The sequence below is a fragment of the Scomber scombrus genome, chromosome 9 (assembly GCF_963691925.1).
Source record: "Scomber scombrus chromosome 9, fScoSco1.1, whole genome shotgun sequence".
Taxonomy (NCBI): domain Eukaryota; kingdom Metazoa; phylum Chordata; class Actinopteri; order Scombriformes; family Scombridae; genus Scomber; species Scomber scombrus.
Genome location: NC_084978.1, coordinates 23,574,763 through 23,592,028, shown reverse-complemented (window position 1 = coordinate 23,592,028; position 17,266 = coordinate 23,574,763). Strand labels below are relative to the sequence as shown.

General features: G+C 39.0%; 3 protein-coding genes across 4 annotated transcripts in view; 1 reads left to right on the top strand and 2 right to left on the bottom strand.

Annotated features, from left to right (window-relative positions):
- Positions 1–17,266, bottom strand: part of efnb1 (ephrin-B1) — a 271,344-nt gene that overhangs the window by 156,162 nt on the left and 97,916 nt on the right. The gene's annotated exons all lie outside the window — the stretch shown is intronic.
- On the bottom strand, positions 1,705–6,915 carry zc4h2 (zinc finger, C4H2 domain containing). Its single transcript, XM_062426019.1, has 5 exons — positions 6,785–6,915; positions 5,933–6,104; positions 5,470–5,642; positions 2,715–2,877; positions 1,705–2,437 (listed from the first exon to the last, which is right to left on the bottom strand). The coding sequence occupies exons 1-5, from the start codon at positions 6,835–6,837 to the stop codon at positions 2,324–2,326; spliced, it is 675 nt and encodes a 224-aa protein (XP_062282003.1). The 5' UTR covers positions 6,838–6,915; the 3' UTR covers positions 1,705–2,323.
- LOC133986451 (moesin-like) lies at positions 7,980–16,563 on the top strand. 2 transcript variants are annotated; one of them, XM_062426271.1, is made up of 14 exons: positions 7,980–8,112; positions 9,078–9,161; positions 9,243–9,338; positions 9,509–9,631; positions 10,220–10,371; positions 10,467–10,550; positions 10,647–10,793; positions 11,608–11,704; positions 12,528–12,691; positions 12,829–12,959; positions 13,157–13,317; positions 13,662–13,754; positions 14,861–15,094; positions 16,399–16,563. In XM_062426271.1, exons 1-14 carry the CDS (start codon positions 8,029–8,031, stop codon positions 16,561–16,563), a joined length of 1,815 nt encoding a protein of 604 aa, XP_062282255.1. In that variant the 5' UTR covers positions 7,980–8,028. The 2 variants fall into 2 exon arrangements, with proteins under 2 accessions (XP_062282255.1, XP_062282256.1); XM_062426272.1 differs by lacking the exons at positions 7,980–8,112; positions 9,243–9,338; positions 9,509–9,631; positions 10,220–10,371 and having other exon boundaries at positions 9,103–9,161.

The following is a 17,266-nucleotide window of genomic DNA, read 5'->3' as shown; positions in this document are numbered from 1 at the left end:
GAAAAGATGCCGCCTTTTTTACGCCTGATGTGTTTTTGTGCTGTGTCAGGCTGCAGAGGTGGAGCTCCATGATCCTGCTGTCTGCAGTGAGTGTGAGCAGAAACAGGCTGCTCTGGCCTTGAAAACTTTTATCAGGAGGAAGAAGACACAACTACAGTTCCAAACACTGAAGGGCAGACTAAACACTCACATGAGCTATGGAGTAAGTGACTTTATGGGCAGACTGTCTCAATCTTACTGTCTTATATTTACTTCAATTTAACAGATCAGATGCTGCGTTTACCAAACCAAATGACTCTTTTTCTCTCTTACAGGAGTCTGATACTGGGGGTGTTCGTGCAAAATATTCCAAAGTCCTCTGATGCCCCTCAATGGATTTGGGAGGAACTACTTGATGGAAATATGCAGGTCATAGCAACCTGTGGTTGCTGTAGCAACGACTTAGGAACGTGAGTTGCCCTGGCAACAGATGAAATGAGGGGTCACTCTGACAAAAATACTAACTACAGGAACTCATTTAGCAAAACCTTGCTGTCCTTTTTCAGACAGATAGCTGCAGACATGACAGGCACAGTATTAACACAATGAACGGCACTCAAACATGTTCCTGCTGCTTTATTTGCACACACAGGCTGAGCACACCCAATTGCCCAATAAACAGTGATGCATATGTTGATGATTGTGTAAACTTGAAATATCGCTTCACGGTTGTTTGCTTCCTCCAGCCAGTTAGGTTACAGTTTACATCTGTGTCCGCCCAGACACATATTTGTAGTAAAGATTTTGAATTTGAATTTAACAAAGGTTTTAAGTGCATTTTCCTTTTACTGGGTATGTTCACATGCTTAGTCAATAAAGCTGATTCTGACAATGTTGTAGCCATGATAGTAGAAAATGCTTCAGATTAGGGCTGGGCAATAAATCGATATTGTGATATTGTCTTAGATTTTAAATATGGTAATATCGTGATATGAAAGAAGTGTTGTCTTTTCCTGCTTTTAAAGGCTGCATTACAGTAAAAATTGAATTTTCTGAGCTGAACAGACTGTTCTATTATCTGCCTTTATCCACTTAGTCATTTATTATATCCACATTACAGATGATTATCAAAAATCTCATTGATGATCATCCCTACAATATTGTCAAAAAATCGGTATTGAGGTATTTGGTCAAAAATATTGTGATAATAGATTCTGCCCGTATCGCCCAGCCCTGCTTCAGATCTATACAATCACCACAGTTTCAAGGTGGGAACCCAAGCTTAGTGTCACACATGAAGTTGATGACATTTTAACTTTTATTAAAATGTCATCACTTCATTTCATCCTGTTAGAGATTTATGTGAAACTTTGTAATAATTAGCACATCAATTATTCAGTGATGGCCAAAATGTATTTTGTGAGGTCACGGTGATGTTGAACTTTGACCAACAAATTCTTATCAGTTCCTTGTTGAGTGCAAGTGGGCATTTCTGCCAGATGTAATGAAATTCCCATCAGGAATTCCTGAGATATCCTGTTCAGGAGAGGGGGATGGAAGTGGGGTCACAGTGACTTTGTCCTTTGACCACCAAAATCTAATCTGTTCACCTTTGAATCCCAAGTGGATATTTGTGCTAAATTTGAGCAAATTGCCTCCATGCATTCCTAAAATATTGCGTTCACGAGAATGAAATGGACAAACATAATGAAAAAGGACATAGTAACAAGGTTAATACAAAACAGCCATTTATTTTCATATCACTGTATTAAAGTTAAACACACAACACTATTTAAAGTCAATGGGTCTGGCCTTTTGTTTCTCCAGTTTTGTGGTCACTTGAACACTGTAAACATTAAAATAACATGTTAGATTCTCATATCGGCACAAAAATGATACAATAGACAACCATGGAAGCACGCATGCATTGCAAAACAAACACAGCAACAAAACAAAAAATACAGTACGATATCTAAGGCTATAAACAATGGCAACATGGGCAAAACTATTTGGACGTTTTTGTCAAGTTTCTTTTTGCATTATTGCAGTTACATGGTTAGGGGCTAATAAACCTACTATCGAAGTCATACAGTTACATATAAACACATCCAAAGCACTGATAAAAACAAACAACGAAGACATTACCGGATCCTTGATCAGTCGTTGACAGGTTATGAACAAGGTACTAATACATTTTGTTAAAGTGGGGGCCTTCTGTGGAAATTGTCCTGAAGCACAGATCTGTTATTTCAGCCATATATGGTAATGTACATGACTGATGTTAGATCAGTGTGTTGGGCCAGTTCCCTTTTAAACCCTACTGAAGCTGAAGGTAGTGTAAGATCTACTCGTCTGGCTTCCTCTTGGGCTTCTTTGGGTTGCGGGAGCGACTCTTGGCCTTGCACAGTGGGCAGATGGGAGCATTACGATGAATCTGCTGGTGGCAAGACAGGCAAGCCTGGAGACAGGAGGAGGAATTTAGAGCAATCGATTCATATTATGTCCCTGCGGTCTTGTAGAGATCAGCAATAAGCAAGCAACTTCATCAGTATTCTCTGACAAAGTCTATTCTCTCATTTGTTGAGAATCTACAGCACACTATCAACCAGTAGTATCTTGGAAATTTACAATGGGTGTTTTTTCATTCGAAATGCCTTCTCTTATAGTAATTCTGACCATTAAACCTTCCTTATTTGAATTTTTTCAACATCCTTTCCACAGATCTTTTACCATACCTTCATAGGTGGAGGTTGCTGTCTGAAGGTGGCCGTCTGGCGGGCATCTTGCTTCCTGGACACCTGAAGCTGCTGTGCTGCAGCTGCGGCGGCAGCGAGGGATTCTGGGATGGCCGGCTCATGCGGCTCCTTCTGCCACTCTGCTTTTTGCTTCTCAAAGTAACTGTTGAAAGCAAAAGAAAGAAAAGAAACACGGGCTAGCTGTGAATCTTATTTGAAGCTTATGAATCATACCACAGTTGAGATTATCCCATCTGTGCTGTGTATCAAAGAGACGTGGACGGACAAAACCAGACACACAAAGAAAACTTAAATTGGAAAACATTATTGTCAAGCTAACACACACACACACATCCTCTTTTGTTAAATACAACACTGAGCAAAAGTACAGTCATTGTGAGAGTGTTTGCATGCATGTGAGTTTGTCTGTGTGTGTGTGTGTGTGTGTGTGTGTGTGTGTGTGTGTTTGTGTGTGTGTGTGTGTGTGTGTGTGTGTGTGTGTGTGTGTGTGTGTGTGTGTGTGTGGGCAGGGGAAGGGAGGGGAGGGGAGGGCTGGGAAAGAAATTTGGCCTTGGACTTTATGCCTGACTGGCCCATTTTCAGAAATAAAAAAAAAAGTGATATCCTATTTCATTACGCTCTCTGGTTTCTCTCAAAATAGGTTTGTGATAGAGTAGAACTTTGAGCATTCACAGAACAAATTTAATGGCTTGTATTTCCTGTAACAAGGATCTAGTAAAGCTCCCCACATTAAAGTGTATTTACAAGCACCGCGTTAATGTCATGATATTTCACATTAATGAGATAGACTCAATGTCAGTCTGGTTTTTATATGAAAGTTAATATTTCAGTTGGATTTTTTTCTTCTTCTTCTTTTTTGCTATTACTGAGGTGTAGAGTGCTCATTTTTGGGTGGATATAAAAATGTACCTAACACCCTACAGGCCTATGAGGTGTGATTTAATTTTCTTGAAAATTGCACCATCGCACCTTGAAATACAATTACAGTGGGCTCTAATAGGCAAAAATTACTTTGCTGGCAGCGAGATGTGCGATTGATAGTTTTAAATCTCCACAGACACCTTCATCACTCTCTCTCTCTGTGTGTTGAGTCCTGTCTACAAAAGAAAAGCACTGAAGAACAACAGTGGTGAGCCGCAACTTTCTAAGGATCTCATAAGCTCAGGGAACATCAGGGAGCGCCTTGCCAAAGAGGGAAGAAGAGAGGACTAACACCTGGCCAGAAATGAACTCATCCTCAGCCTCCACACAGCGCACCATGCTATCATTGTGCAGTAGCGATGGTTCTGCGCTTTCTCAAAAGTCAAGAAATTTCAATTTGAGGTGATGTACAAAATTCTTTATGAACCAAAATGTAAAATGACAACGCATTTAGATATTTGCTATGTATGCTCATGTTAGAGAAGAAGAGGAATGTTACATCTTCGCAGCTGTACCTTTTGATGAAGGACCACATCAACAACTGAAATCTGGCAGAAGAATTACAGGCAAACTGGTTCTTTTATCTGATATATGCCTGACTTTGTTTACTGGCACACCCTGTCCTTAGTTACTGTCCATTAGACTGATCTCTCTCAATGAACTGCTTTATCTCAAATACAAAACTGTTTCCTAACTGTCGACATCAAATGAACATAATACCTTTTATACCTTTTTAAATAGCAACCAAATCCCTCTCTGTCCTCTGGTTGTGTCTAAATATTTTAAGCTGCTTGCGTGCAACACTAACAAAAAAAAGTGATCCAAGTGAAGTAATGTAGGCTTATTTCATAAGTGCATTTCACAAGTAAAATAATAACACAATAATAATACATTTCCAGTGTTGTGTTGCTGAGTCTCTCAGACACAGTGAAGTTGTGACAGATGCTGTCGTCAGGTCATGAATTATATCTAGTGAGCACTGATACTGCTGCTGGTGCTAGGTCATAGTTCAGCAACTGATTACTACAGATCAAAGTATCCTTATTAATAGACTGAAAGTATGTGTCAGTATTTTAGGGACTGCACAGGACTAGTTTTCTTCAGCTGGATGGAAATTTTCAGTGTCTGGAGACTGGTTTGTTTCCTCAGTTTGGGGTTACATGTGGTGTGCCACAAGGCTCCATTCTTGGTCCATTTTCCTTATACATGCTACTTTGTACATCTGTTTATCAGTATTTGTCCCTTGAAATTAAATCACATTGACTCAACAACATATTACGTTTCTGACAGCCTGACACAGTTTCAACTTTAGATATAAATGCGTCACATTCTGTTCTGCAACACTATGTTGACCCATCATCTGTTGATCCAGTCACTCTGTGAGACATGCTACTCAAATGTACTTTGACACTGATCACTGAATATGTATATGGGCTGTATTTTTTACACTTTCTCTTTACCCTGTCAAATGAGTTTCTGTTGTCTTTGTCCTGTTCTGTATGTCTGAAAGTCTGGAAAGTAGCACTTTGGATGATAATGATGATTATGTGTAACTCTGCCACAAAGACAGTATTTTACATTTATTGTACTTTGTGTTAATATGTGAAAAAGCGCAATGGCAAGGAAGTTCAAATGAAACTTGTTCATCAAAGAAAACAGATGTCATCAATATTTTATGAGACCTAAAGATGACATGACTGTAAACACATACTAGTTCTCAAATTAAGTTACTAAGCAACACAACATCTGCTCAAAGGAATTCAGTGTGCATGTGCGTGTGTGTGCGTGTGTGTGTGTGTGTGTGTGTACTGACTCCAGGGAGAGCTTCTCCTCTTCTTCGTTGAGGTTAGGGAGTCTGTGCAAACCTAAAGTCATCCTTAGGGCGTCAACATGCTCCTTCAGAGGTTTGTACTCATCATGCAGGCGGCGAGTTGTTTCTAGCAGCTTGTTCAAGTCATTCTCTGACTGCTTGATGGTGCTCTCCATCTGAGAGGATGGGATTAGGTATAAGAGACAATATACAATTAATTTCTTCATATAAAATACAAACTTAAAATCTTGAAATTGGTAGTTGCTACCACAAATAGACATTATACCATGATATAAGCACTAAATTGAATTCATTATATCTGTATTAGGCTATATGTTGTTTGTCCAACATCTGTATTCTGTATTTTGATGCTAAATGTATTCATCTAAAAGCTGAAGTGAGATTTTAGTGCCACTTCTTGTACATAGAGAGTGCTCATCTCTGAATGTGGCACTCACTCACTCACCACATTGATATCTGCATGGATGAGCCGCAACTCCTCCACGTGCGCCATCTTCTCCTGTAGAAGGAGATCCATCTCTTGTTTGTACTCTTTTAAATGTTTCTCCTCAGACTCCAGCGCCTCAAACTCAACCTTAAGACGGGACTTGATCTTCTGCATCTGGACGGTCTTGTTCCTGTAGCCGGTGACACAGACAAAAGAGACAAGCTGTCAGGTTATCTCCCTCACAGATACAGGATAAAAAGAGACATCTCACAAAAACAAAAAAGATCTAAAACACCACACGTCATCCACCTGTTATGCAGTGATTTAAACTTCCACATGATTATTAGACATGATAATTTAATTAGTAATAACCAATTACGCCTAGGTGAATTAATATATTCTGTATATTAATTACTACATTGCACATCTGTTACTGTGCTATTAATTAAGAAAACATCAGGGTAAACAAACCGTGTTGAGTGACAGCCTGCTAAGCTCGCCAGCTAAGTAGCTAGCTAGCTCAACCATTGTAATAATTAGCGGCGCACATCTGGCTTTCTATTGATACACATCTGGAAGGTTGATGCTTATGTGATTCAAACACGCACACAAGCTACAACTTGTGTGTATTTTATTTATTAGCCTGCAGTGATTTCTTGCCAGTCGTAGTACCTGTGACGAGCTAACGTGAGACTACAATAGCAGACAGCTATTAAAGAAAGGGTTGGCAGCAGACCGGCTAAAAGGAGCTAACTCGGAAACAAAAGCGGAGCCAGGGGGGGTTTGTTCGTGGCTTGCTAACGTTAGCAAAGATAACGTCTCTCAAACAACCTGGCTACCATTCGTGTTCATTCAATATCTGAGCCTTACCGTATCTCCAGTATGTTTTCTAATTTGCACATGATTTCCTGCTCGTCTGCCATGGTTTACACAGCCCGTGTGGTTCAGCTGGTCAGCTCAATCACCGTAAAGGCCACAGTGGTCTCCGTGTTGATAAAAACACAACAGGCTGTGGGAGCGCGCACACGAGCACGCGCCCGCAATGTGAACCCGTGGCTACGTGGGATGTGTGTGTGTGTGTGTGTGTGTGTGTGTGTGTGTGTGTGTGTGTGTGTGTGTGTGTGTGTGTGTGTGTGTGTGTGTGTGTGTGTGTGTGTGTGTGTGTGTGAGAGAGACCTCTGCTCTCCATGCCTCTGACAAACATAACCTGTGATTACACTGATACACTGTCACACTGAGGGAACACTTTAAAGGTTAGGATGATATCACATGTTAAGATTGAGAGAAGTTTCTCTCTAAAGTGAATTTGCCAGGATTCAGCTACAATTAGATCCTGCAAATATCATAATTTATTAATACTATAGTTTTATTATAATGGCAGTAGGCTGATAAGCAAATCAAAAGTTACAATGCGCGTAATGAACAACCAGTGACATACTAACCTTTTATTAGCTTCTAATATTGGTTTGTTACCAATGTGTTAATTAGTGAGCAACATTTGAAGTTTGTATCTCACTGTGGAGGAGCTAAGGTTAACAATAGTATATACTGTAGGTACTGTTGGGTTGCTTTTCTTATAACAGTGTATTGTTTTTATTTTGGTGCAATATTACCATCTCAAATGTAGAGAAGAAGCTGATAACATAGAACAATGTTTACATATAGGCTTGTTGGGGGGGGGGGGGGGGGGGGGGTTCTGGTTGTGGTGTCCACAGGTACTCGATATGACTAGTTAGTAACAGGCCTGCAAACCAAACACACCACCACATCAACCCTGAAATCAGTGTATGCCGCAATAATATTTACTTAAAACATGAACTTGAGGGATTATTAGATTAGCTTGAACTTCACTGCAACTGGAACATCAGGTGCTGCTGAGCTACTGTTGATTTCTGTTCCTCTGTAGATAGTATTGGAAGATAAACATCAAGTCTAGGTCCTGAGTGATACACAGCCAAAACCTTATCAATTTAGGAGGAAAAGGGTTGTCAGATGAGGGCTGGCTTTGGACCCTGAACCGGCCATTGGATTAAATAAGAGAGAAGTACTTGTGAGCAATACAATGGTCCATTCTCATTCAGTCTAATCCTTGTTGGTATTGCAAGCAGTTTCATATGACTCCGCAGAGAAAAGGCTACTACAAGCACCTCTCTGAAGAAGTGTTTCGGCTACAGATTAAAAAAATACAAATGTCAACTGTAAGTAGCAACCCTTCATTGTTTATACTTTCATTTTCATTGTGTTTCATATTTGGTTGAAATGTTTAAGTTGCAACTGTAGTGGTTTGATCGGAATTTGTGAACTTGCTCTGTAGTTTGAAGGCTACAAGAAGGCACAAGTCCATAGTTGTTAGACCGTAAAGCCTTTTAGAGCAGTGAGCAGAGAAGTGTATAATTTCATACATTGTTGCCAGATGTCTTTCATTTGTTCATTAGCTACATAAACACATACAGAAGCAAAGTAGGGATTTATCTTCTTATTTTCATAAATATTAATATGAACTGTCTGTTCAGCAAGGCTTACAACTGTGGTACATTATTATGATTATTGTTATTATTGTAGACATTAAAGAAAGCCTGCTTTGCGTTATAAATATCAGAGAGGTTTATGAGGAATGGAGCAAACAATCTCACCTCTTTGCTACTTTTTTGTACAATATTTTACAAATCAGTCTATACCAACTTACTGCATACATATATATATATATATATATATATATATATATGTCTATATCTATCTATCTATCTGTCTATCTTATATATATATGTACATGGTTTGATACTACTATGTAAGATTAACGCTAAATGGGTGAAATAGTTTTGACCCAGTTGTTAATACTGCGCCGTGGAATGAACCCCATGTTCTCAGTTAAGTCTAAAATATACTGTGGGCTTCATTTTTTGATTGTAGTCCCCACCAACCTCTTGCGATTGGATGCTCCTGGTTGAACAGAAGAATGTAAGGAACACTCTTTTTGGTCATTTTTCTGTTAAAAAACCAACAAATTTACCATTGTTTCAAAGAACCAACAAAGTTATTACAAATTTAGTAGTGCTCTTTTTCACCCAGTTGCATGCTCCTTGATGCTTGTCCAGTGACACAGATGATTGCATGGACAGGATTTTTTCCGCCTGTATCTCAGTGTGAATGTTTTTATTGGCAGATAAATGTCCGGGTTACGACCATGGATGCTGAGCTGGAGTTTGCCATCCTGCCCAGCACAACTGGCAAACAGCTTTTTGATCAGGTACATTGTAAGTCACAAACAAACAAACAGACGATTGGATAGACAAATGTGTAATCACGTGTTCTGTGTTGTTATTTTTAGATAGTGAAGACAATTGGGCTGAGGGAAACCTGGTTCTTTGGCCTCCAGTATCAGGACAGCAAAGGTTTCTCCACCTGGCTCAAGCTGAACAAGAGGGTGAGGAGAAAGTCTGTGTATCATTTACATCTCTTGAAGACATAACTTGACTCTCCTAACAGCTGCATTTCAATGAAAATACAATCACATTTGAAATGTTAGTAATGCTACTGTTGAGGCTAATCAGCATCTATTTTTTCATTTCGGCATCCCTCCGCTACCAATCCCAGGTGACGGCTCAAGATGTGAAAAGGGACAACCCTTTGTTGATTAAGTTCAGGGGCAAGTTTTACCCTGAGGATGTGGGAGATGAACTGATCCAGGAGGCAACGCAGCGACTCTTCTTTCTGCAGGTTGGAGATGAATACATGTACAAAAGCAGTGATGTTTTTAAAGGCAATCATGTTGTAAATTTTCACTCTTGAATCATTGGATTGTAATAATGGGCTTTCCTACATCCTCTCATACCTTTTCAGGTGGCATCAAAGATTCACTCTTCTGAAATGTGCTATAGATAATACTGAAAGAGTAGTACAATTCACACCAAAACAACAACCTGCAATCAGTTGAACACTCATTATTAGGAAAAGATTATAATTATATGGACAAAGTGGATATCACAATTGTAAATAATGCCGTCTTATGCAAGTGTGGTACCCTAACCACATTGATGGAAAGATAAATAAGGAAACTCAGTCAAAACAAATGCCACCATGTGTCTTAACCACCAATGGGGTTTCAGGATGACTCATGCACGTCCTTGTGGGTTTTCCATTAGGGAGTTCATGCACACAAAAAATGGATCCAAGGGCACTACATAAACATAGGGTTTCTCTATTTACAAGTCACTAATAGCATCATATATGACACCCTTACACAGACATCAACATATTTGAGGATTTGTGTGTTAAAAAAGGTATTTCTGCCGTTTTGTGTTTTAGGTAAAAGAGAGCATCCTAAATGATGACATATACTGTCCTCCTGAGACTGCAGTGCTTTTGGCCTCATATGCGGTTCAGGTGAAACATGGAGACTACAGGAAAGATTATCATGTACCAGGATACCTTACAAGAGAGAAGCTGCTGCCACAAAGGTAGTGGGTGCTATAGACATTAGTATTCACAAAGGTTTAAATGTATTCGGTCATCTGAATTCTAACTGCTGTGTTCTCCTTACTGATAAAACCAGGGTTTTAGAGCAGCACAAACTGAATAAGAATCAGTGGGAGGAAAGAATCCAGGTGTGGCATCAAGAGCACAAGGGAATGCTGAGGTACTGCAGTCTTACTACAAAAAGCCATTAATGCACTTTTAGGTAGCAGATTTTCTGTAGCACATTGTATTCTAATATAATTATTCCACACCACAGAGAGGACGCCATGGTTGAGTACCTGAAGATAGCCCAGGATCTAGAGATGTATGGAGTCAACTACTTCAGCATCAAGAACAAGAAAGGATCAGAGTTGTGGTTGGGAGTGGATGCATTGGGGCTCAACATCTATGACAAAAAAGACAAGTGGGTCACTTTTCAAGAACGTATTTCTTTAGTCCAGACATGAATATCTCCTCAACTATTGGGTGGACTGCCATGACATTTTATACAATCATTCATGCTCTTTAGAGGATAAATCCTACAGAGTTTGGCATTCTCCTTACTTTTACTGTAGTGCCACCAGTGGGAGAAAGTTTTCACTTTTCGTGTGAAATATCTCAACATCTGGAAGGTGGACTGACAAAAAAAGATGTATAGATTTTCATGGTTCCCACAAGATGTATTCTAATGGTTTTGGTGATCCCCTGACTTTCTATGTAGCACCACCATGACGTTGACATTTGTGGTTTTGAGGGGAATATCTTAAAAAACCATTGCACTGATTGCCATAAATACGTTTTGTGAACCCTAAACCTTTCATTTTGCACCATCGTCAAATCAAAATATCAACTTATCCCAAACTTTGATTTATGAACAAATACTTGAAGTGACATCAGCCATAGCTGTACTAGTGTGTTAGCAAATTCACGCTAACATGCTAAACTAAAATGGTGAACATGTTAAACATTCATGAACACCATTGTACATTATATCTGCATAGCATCAGCATTATTATTGCCACTGTGAGTATTTTAGCATGCATATATTAGCTTTAGCTCATAGCACTGCTTTGCCTCAGTACACTTGCAGAGTTGCTAGTTTGCCTGTAGACATTCAGTATTGTTTTATTAGATGCTTTGTTTGCCATTACTATGTTTAGTGTTTAAAAATGTGATAACATCTATTAACTGTACCATAGACCATACTTTAATGGTAAATCCTAAAAATATTTTTACAGGATGACCCCAAAGATTGGCTTTCCCTGGAGTGAGATCAGAAATATTTCCTTCAATGACAAGAAGTTTCTCATCAAACCAATTGACAAGAAAGCTCCGGTATGTAAAACACTTTATTTTATTTTATTTTTACTATGTAAAAAAACTTTGTTTTTCATTCATGAATTTGTATGAAAAGTTCCATACAAATAAAGTCTGATTTATAGTGCTTCTTAGTAATTTTGTATCTGCAGCAGCTACAGATTATATGAATCATGCACTACATATTTCCAGGAACCACTAAAAGGATGGTTTGCTGAGTGTGCCTATTGTGGGGGGTGGAAAATAACTATTTTTCAGACATTCCAAAAGTCAGATGAACTGAATGCTTTTTTCCTGCAGCTTGATGGTATGTAACTGTGAGCTTATCCTAGTTTTGCTAAGTTCGTGGATGTTTGTGAGATTAATAGCTGCTCTTTCTCCAGTGCTCAGGGTTGAAGACTTAGTACTCATTATCTTGGCATTAACAGTTTTGATGAAAACATTTTCACAACTACAACAAAGATCCTACAATTACTTCTTCAAAGATGTGTTAATTAGTATTAATTCATTGTGGCTATATAAAAAAAGGTGCAAGAGAATTCCATATCTTTGTGACTGGTGAAATGACCAATTTTCCAAATTCATAAACTACAGAGAATAGTGTAATGAGAGTGCAGCTACTACTTGATCTCATTAACAAACATGAAATTAGCCCCATAATTCAAGTTGCCTCTTAATTGCATTCACAGACTTAATGAAGGGATCCAAGAGTTTAGGAAATAGTCAAATTCATTCCCTTCAAATAATTCAAAACCATGCTTTACTGTACAAAATGAGATGCTAATGATGTGTCATAAGTCAATCAGTGTGTAATCAATGTTTGGTTTTTATTGTGTTAAAGGACTTTGTTTTCTACGTACCCCGTCTTCGGATCAACAAACGTATCCTGGCATTGTGTATGGGGAACCATGACCTGTACATGCGCAGACGTAAACCTGACACCATCGAGGTGCAACAGATGAAGGCCCAGGCCAGGGAGGAGAAGAACAAAAGGCAGATGGAGAGGTAAGGAGGGAGGACATAATGAAGACTTATTCTTTCTTTTTTTCCAGTTTACACTGTGTTCTCTCAGCTTTAAAAGAGAGAACTGTCAGGAGATATAGTTTTTTCAGATGTGTATTTATGCACAATTCTCCTGTCAGGGCTCTGCTCGAGAGTGAGAAAAAAAAGCGAGAAAATGCTGAGAAGGAAACAGAGAAGATTGCCCGTGAGACCATGGAGTTGATGCAGAGATTGAGACAGATTGAAGAGCAGACAAAGAGAGCTCAAGATGGTCTGACAACTTTCTGAATACAAATTTCAACTTTATTTACATTTTTTCTGTTTAAGAACATTAAAAGAATGGCTTGGGATATTGAAGGATTTTATACATTTGGGGTTTTTTGGGTGTTTTTTCAAAGCTTAAACCATGTTTGCATGTTTACGTATGTATGTTGGATGCTTGTGAGCACATGTGTATGTACATTTCAGAGCTGGAAGAGCAGACCCGCAGGGCTCTTGAGTTAGAGAAGGAGAGGACAATCGCACAGAAGGAGGCTGAGAGCCTGGACAAGGACCGCAAAGCTGCAGTGCAGGCTAAAGCAGCTCTGCTACAACAGTCTGACACACAGATAAGGAGCCAGGAAGGCCTGGTACATCTGTGCTATACACCTACATTAATTGATATGCATTGATTTTCTCCAAACCTAAAGAAATTCTAAGCTTGAGAACATTTCTGTGATCAGGGGCTCATTATGATATATTTACACATAATGACCAAGTTTGCCTAAAAGATAGAAACATGTCAAGGTGTTGATACTTTAAAAGTATTTACTTAAAGCTAATTTAAATGAAAGGAAATTAATCTGAGCTGTAATTCTGCATTTGAACAGATACATGCATTCACAGACACACACACACACACTCCTACAGACAGAGCATAATGAAATCAGGAGCACTGTTAACTCTCTTCCCATTTGTCTGCGTGTGTGTATAGGCCACTGAGCTGGCAGAGCTTACCTCTGTGATCTCACAGCTGGAAGACGCTAAGAAGAAAAAGGACGACGAGACAAAAAGATGGCAGAAAAGGGTGAGAATTAATGAAAGAACCCCGAGACAGATAAAGGATGAATCAAACATGAGCAAAGAGGGATGTCTGTCACTACTAAGTGATACACATGGGTAAAATAGAAGCAAGGCATCAATCAAAGATAAGCACATCACACATACTCTTATTATATGAATTGCATAGGTATCATTAAGTCAAGTCAATTTTATTTGTGTAGCCCAATATCACAAATCACAAATTTGCTTCAAGGGACTTTAAAATCTATACAACAATACAACATCCTCTGTCCTTCAGTTGATTCAGATAAGGAAAAACTCCCTAAAAAGAAAATCCTCAGGAAGAACAACAGAGGATGGATCCCTCCAAAGATTTACCTAAAGTGTATGCAAGTCAAACATGGCTAGGCAGGATACCCAAATTTAAATGTGTCATCATATTTTTGGTATATTGATGTTGAGTATGTTGATGTTTAGAGTGAGAGAAAAAAACATTTTCTTTTGGTGAAATGCCCCCTTAAACAGTGCTAAACTGAAAAGGTAAAAGTGCCACATATTACCAGAGAATGTACTTTAATTTGTTTCTTATGCTACAAATACTTTTTTTTAGAGTGGGCACCCAATTGTTTCAAATTGTGCATATTAGCCTACACTTTGGAACCAAGGAAACGTATTGCTGCCACGCCAGAAAAAGAAGTATGAAACTTATCACATAATAACATTAAAGTGTAGTTGGTCTCAGGCAGAGGTGGACTTCCTTTGATGTACTCCTACAGTTTCTCCATATGCCACGGCGTCAATGTAATGGTCCGCTGCTGGTGTGTGGAGAGAGGCACACAACTTTCCCCTCTATCTGATGTGATTATTTTCCTTCAGCTGTTAGAAGTGAGGCTCTATCTTTGGTTAAAACATGCTGCGGCCATTTCATCCAACCATGAAGGCTACACAGAGAGAGATCCGTCTTTGCCCATCCTAAAAGGAGTCAGAAAACCACAACCTGTGCGCTCCTTAATGTGTGTGTTAGTGCCAGTGGACTGTGGTGGCTCCTCCTACGTCAGATTAATGAATGACCTTATCTTAAGAGATCTACTTGCACTTTAATATCTAAACACGTGTTACGTGCGTTGACAGGCGATGATGGCAGAGGCTGATTTACAGCGGACCAAAGAGGAGCTGAAGACTAAACTCATGGGTGTCCACATCCAAGATTCAGTCCACCCTCCTATGCACGACCACGACGAGACAGATGAGAGCAGTGCAGAGGCCAGCGCTGAGCTGACTTCTCCAGGCATGGTCCGTGATCGCAGTGAAGAGGAGAGAGTAACAGAGGCCCAGAAGAACCAGAGACTGCAGAAAAACTTAAAGGTAAGGTTAAGTGAATAAAGTGAAATGTTCTGTTTGATACATTTTTTGTTATCTAACTTGCCCTCAGGTCAGAGGCCATTTTCTGCCAGAGATAAGCAGCCCTGAAGATGTTCTGGAGCTTTCATGAGTTCAGACACATGAATAGGAAAATGCCTTTACTGAACTTGAACTGAAGGTTAGGTTCTGTTCATGATATGTTCTGTAAAGTATCAACCTGATGTGAATACTAATGCAAATGTGACACTGCCCTAAGTGTCTCTAATGGACACTCGGTGATAACACTAAAAAACAAGATGGCATTAAAGTGAGCAATCTCCCTCAAAACACAAGTACATTAGCCATAGTAACAGCATGGCTTTATGGCTGGCTATGTAAGTCTGTCTGTCAACTGGTCCACCACTTTGGTTCAGACTGAAATCTCCTAACAACTATTTAATGAATTGCCACGAAATTTGGAACAGATATTCATGTTCCCCAGAGGTTGAATCCCAATGACTTTGGTGATCCCTCGACAATTCCTCTCATGCTGCATTCTCACATTCAGAGAAATAGTTTGGCATCTGCACTGTATGTATTGGCACAAATGTTGTATTCATTATATTAGATGTCACAGAAGTTTTTATTCATTGGTATTTATATGAGCCTTCAATTTATTTAACTACAGTAAATTTGTGAAAAATGATGTAAAAAGTGTTGATGTAAACCATGATAGTCAAAACTTCAGCTTCACTCAGAAGATGTGTGCTTTGAGTGATGTGTTTCAGCTCATCACACTCAGTTATTGTTGTTGCAACCTCCTTGACCTGCTAACACAGTATCTGGTCTGGAAGGAACATTTTTGTGGCTGTTCATTGTTATCTTTAACGTGTTTTGGTATACTTGTTGTGTTGTCTGTTACTACATATAGAGGCTTTGACTCTACTTTAAAGATGACACCTTGGCTGCCACCACCAAAAACCTGTATTTTACCAACATGAAGGTGCATGCTATATAATTAAATATTGTTGCAGGTAAATTATCTTTCCGTTGGTTTCATTCAAGTCAGAAATCTCATCCCACCTAAGCCTATTACAATTGAAATAAAGTTGCTCTCTATCTCACAGCCAAAACAAGATACCTATGATGTTGCATAGAAAAAAAGACTCAACACAAAAATGGACTAATAACTGTGGACAATAGAGTGTTTTCAGATGGGGATTGGGGGTAATACAGGGGGAGGGGAGGAGGGTAAGGCTTCTGAATAGTCTCCTAAAGAGTCTAAGGAAAGAAGATTTCATTCACTGCGTGTTTTTGTTCTCTTTTAGTTCCTGAGCACTGAGCTGGCCGGAGCTGTAGATGAGAGCAAGAAGACCCCCAATGACATGATCCACGCTGAGAATGTGAGGGTGGGCCGTGACAAATACAAGACCCTACGCCAGATTCGTCAGGGCAATACCAAACAACGCATTGATGAATTTGAGTCCATGTGAGACGGTCTGCCACTCAGAGTGATGGGCAGGACAAGGATAATTGAGGAAATCGGCATGCAGAGAGATTTTAGAAATGTAGATGCAGATAATTGCATAGATAGCTAATTGACCTAATGTAACAAGTTGAATATGACGGCAAATACTATTGATAATATCTTTTGATGCCTTAAATGTCTATGATTTTAATGTCATTACACCTGGGGAAAAAAAGTCTCTTTGGAAATAGATTTTTATTTTCAAAACAACAAAATACACTTTAAAGGTCCAGATTGGTTTTCTGAACATATGAGAGAAAAAAGTATCATCTGTTGTATCATTTATGAAAAGGTTTTACCATTGTTCATGTCAGACTTATGACACACATTTGCATTACCAGTATTAAAAAAACCCTCATTAACCATGATCAATGAAAGCAGTGTCATTTTTGGCATTTGGTATTCTTACCACTGAATGTTAAATCTTATATTCTGTATCTTAAATAAAACACACAGAAATATCATCAGTGTGCTTAGAGTGCATTGTTAGCATTGCCTTCACTCTGAGTAATGAGGAAGGATACGCTGTTTAGCAGCTGAGGTGCAATCAAAATAAAACCCAATTATCACCTTCAAATAGATTCTTAGTCCAAGAAATATAAATAAACAATTATTTTTAAAAAAGCCTCACCATTGCCAGATATGGGGAACATCCAGCAACCCAAACT

Coding starts and splice junctions, on each gene's coding strand:
- LOC133986451 (XM_062426271.1), top strand. CDS start 8,029: ATGACTCCGCAGAGAAAAGGCTACTACAAGCACCTCTCTGAAGAAGTG. Junction 9,162..9,242: donor GCAAACAGCTTTTTGATCAG/GTACATTGTAAG, acceptor TGTTATTTTTAG/ATAGTGAAGACAATTGGGCT. Junction 13,318..13,661: donor TAAGGAGCCAGGAAGGCCTG/GTACATCTGTGC, acceptor GTGTGTGTATAG/GCCACTGAGCTGGCAGAGCT.
- zc4h2 (XM_062426019.1), bottom strand. CDS start 6,837: ATGGCAGACGAGCAGGAAATCATGTGCAAATTAGAAAACATACTGGAG. Junction 5,643..5,932: donor TCCATGCAGATATCAATGTG/GTGAGTGAGTGA, acceptor CCATCCTCTCAG/ATGGAGAGCACCATCAAGCA. Junction 2,438..2,714: donor AGCAACCTCCACCTATGAAG/GTATGGTAAAAG, acceptor TCCTGTCTCCAG/GCTTGCCTGTCTTGCCACCA.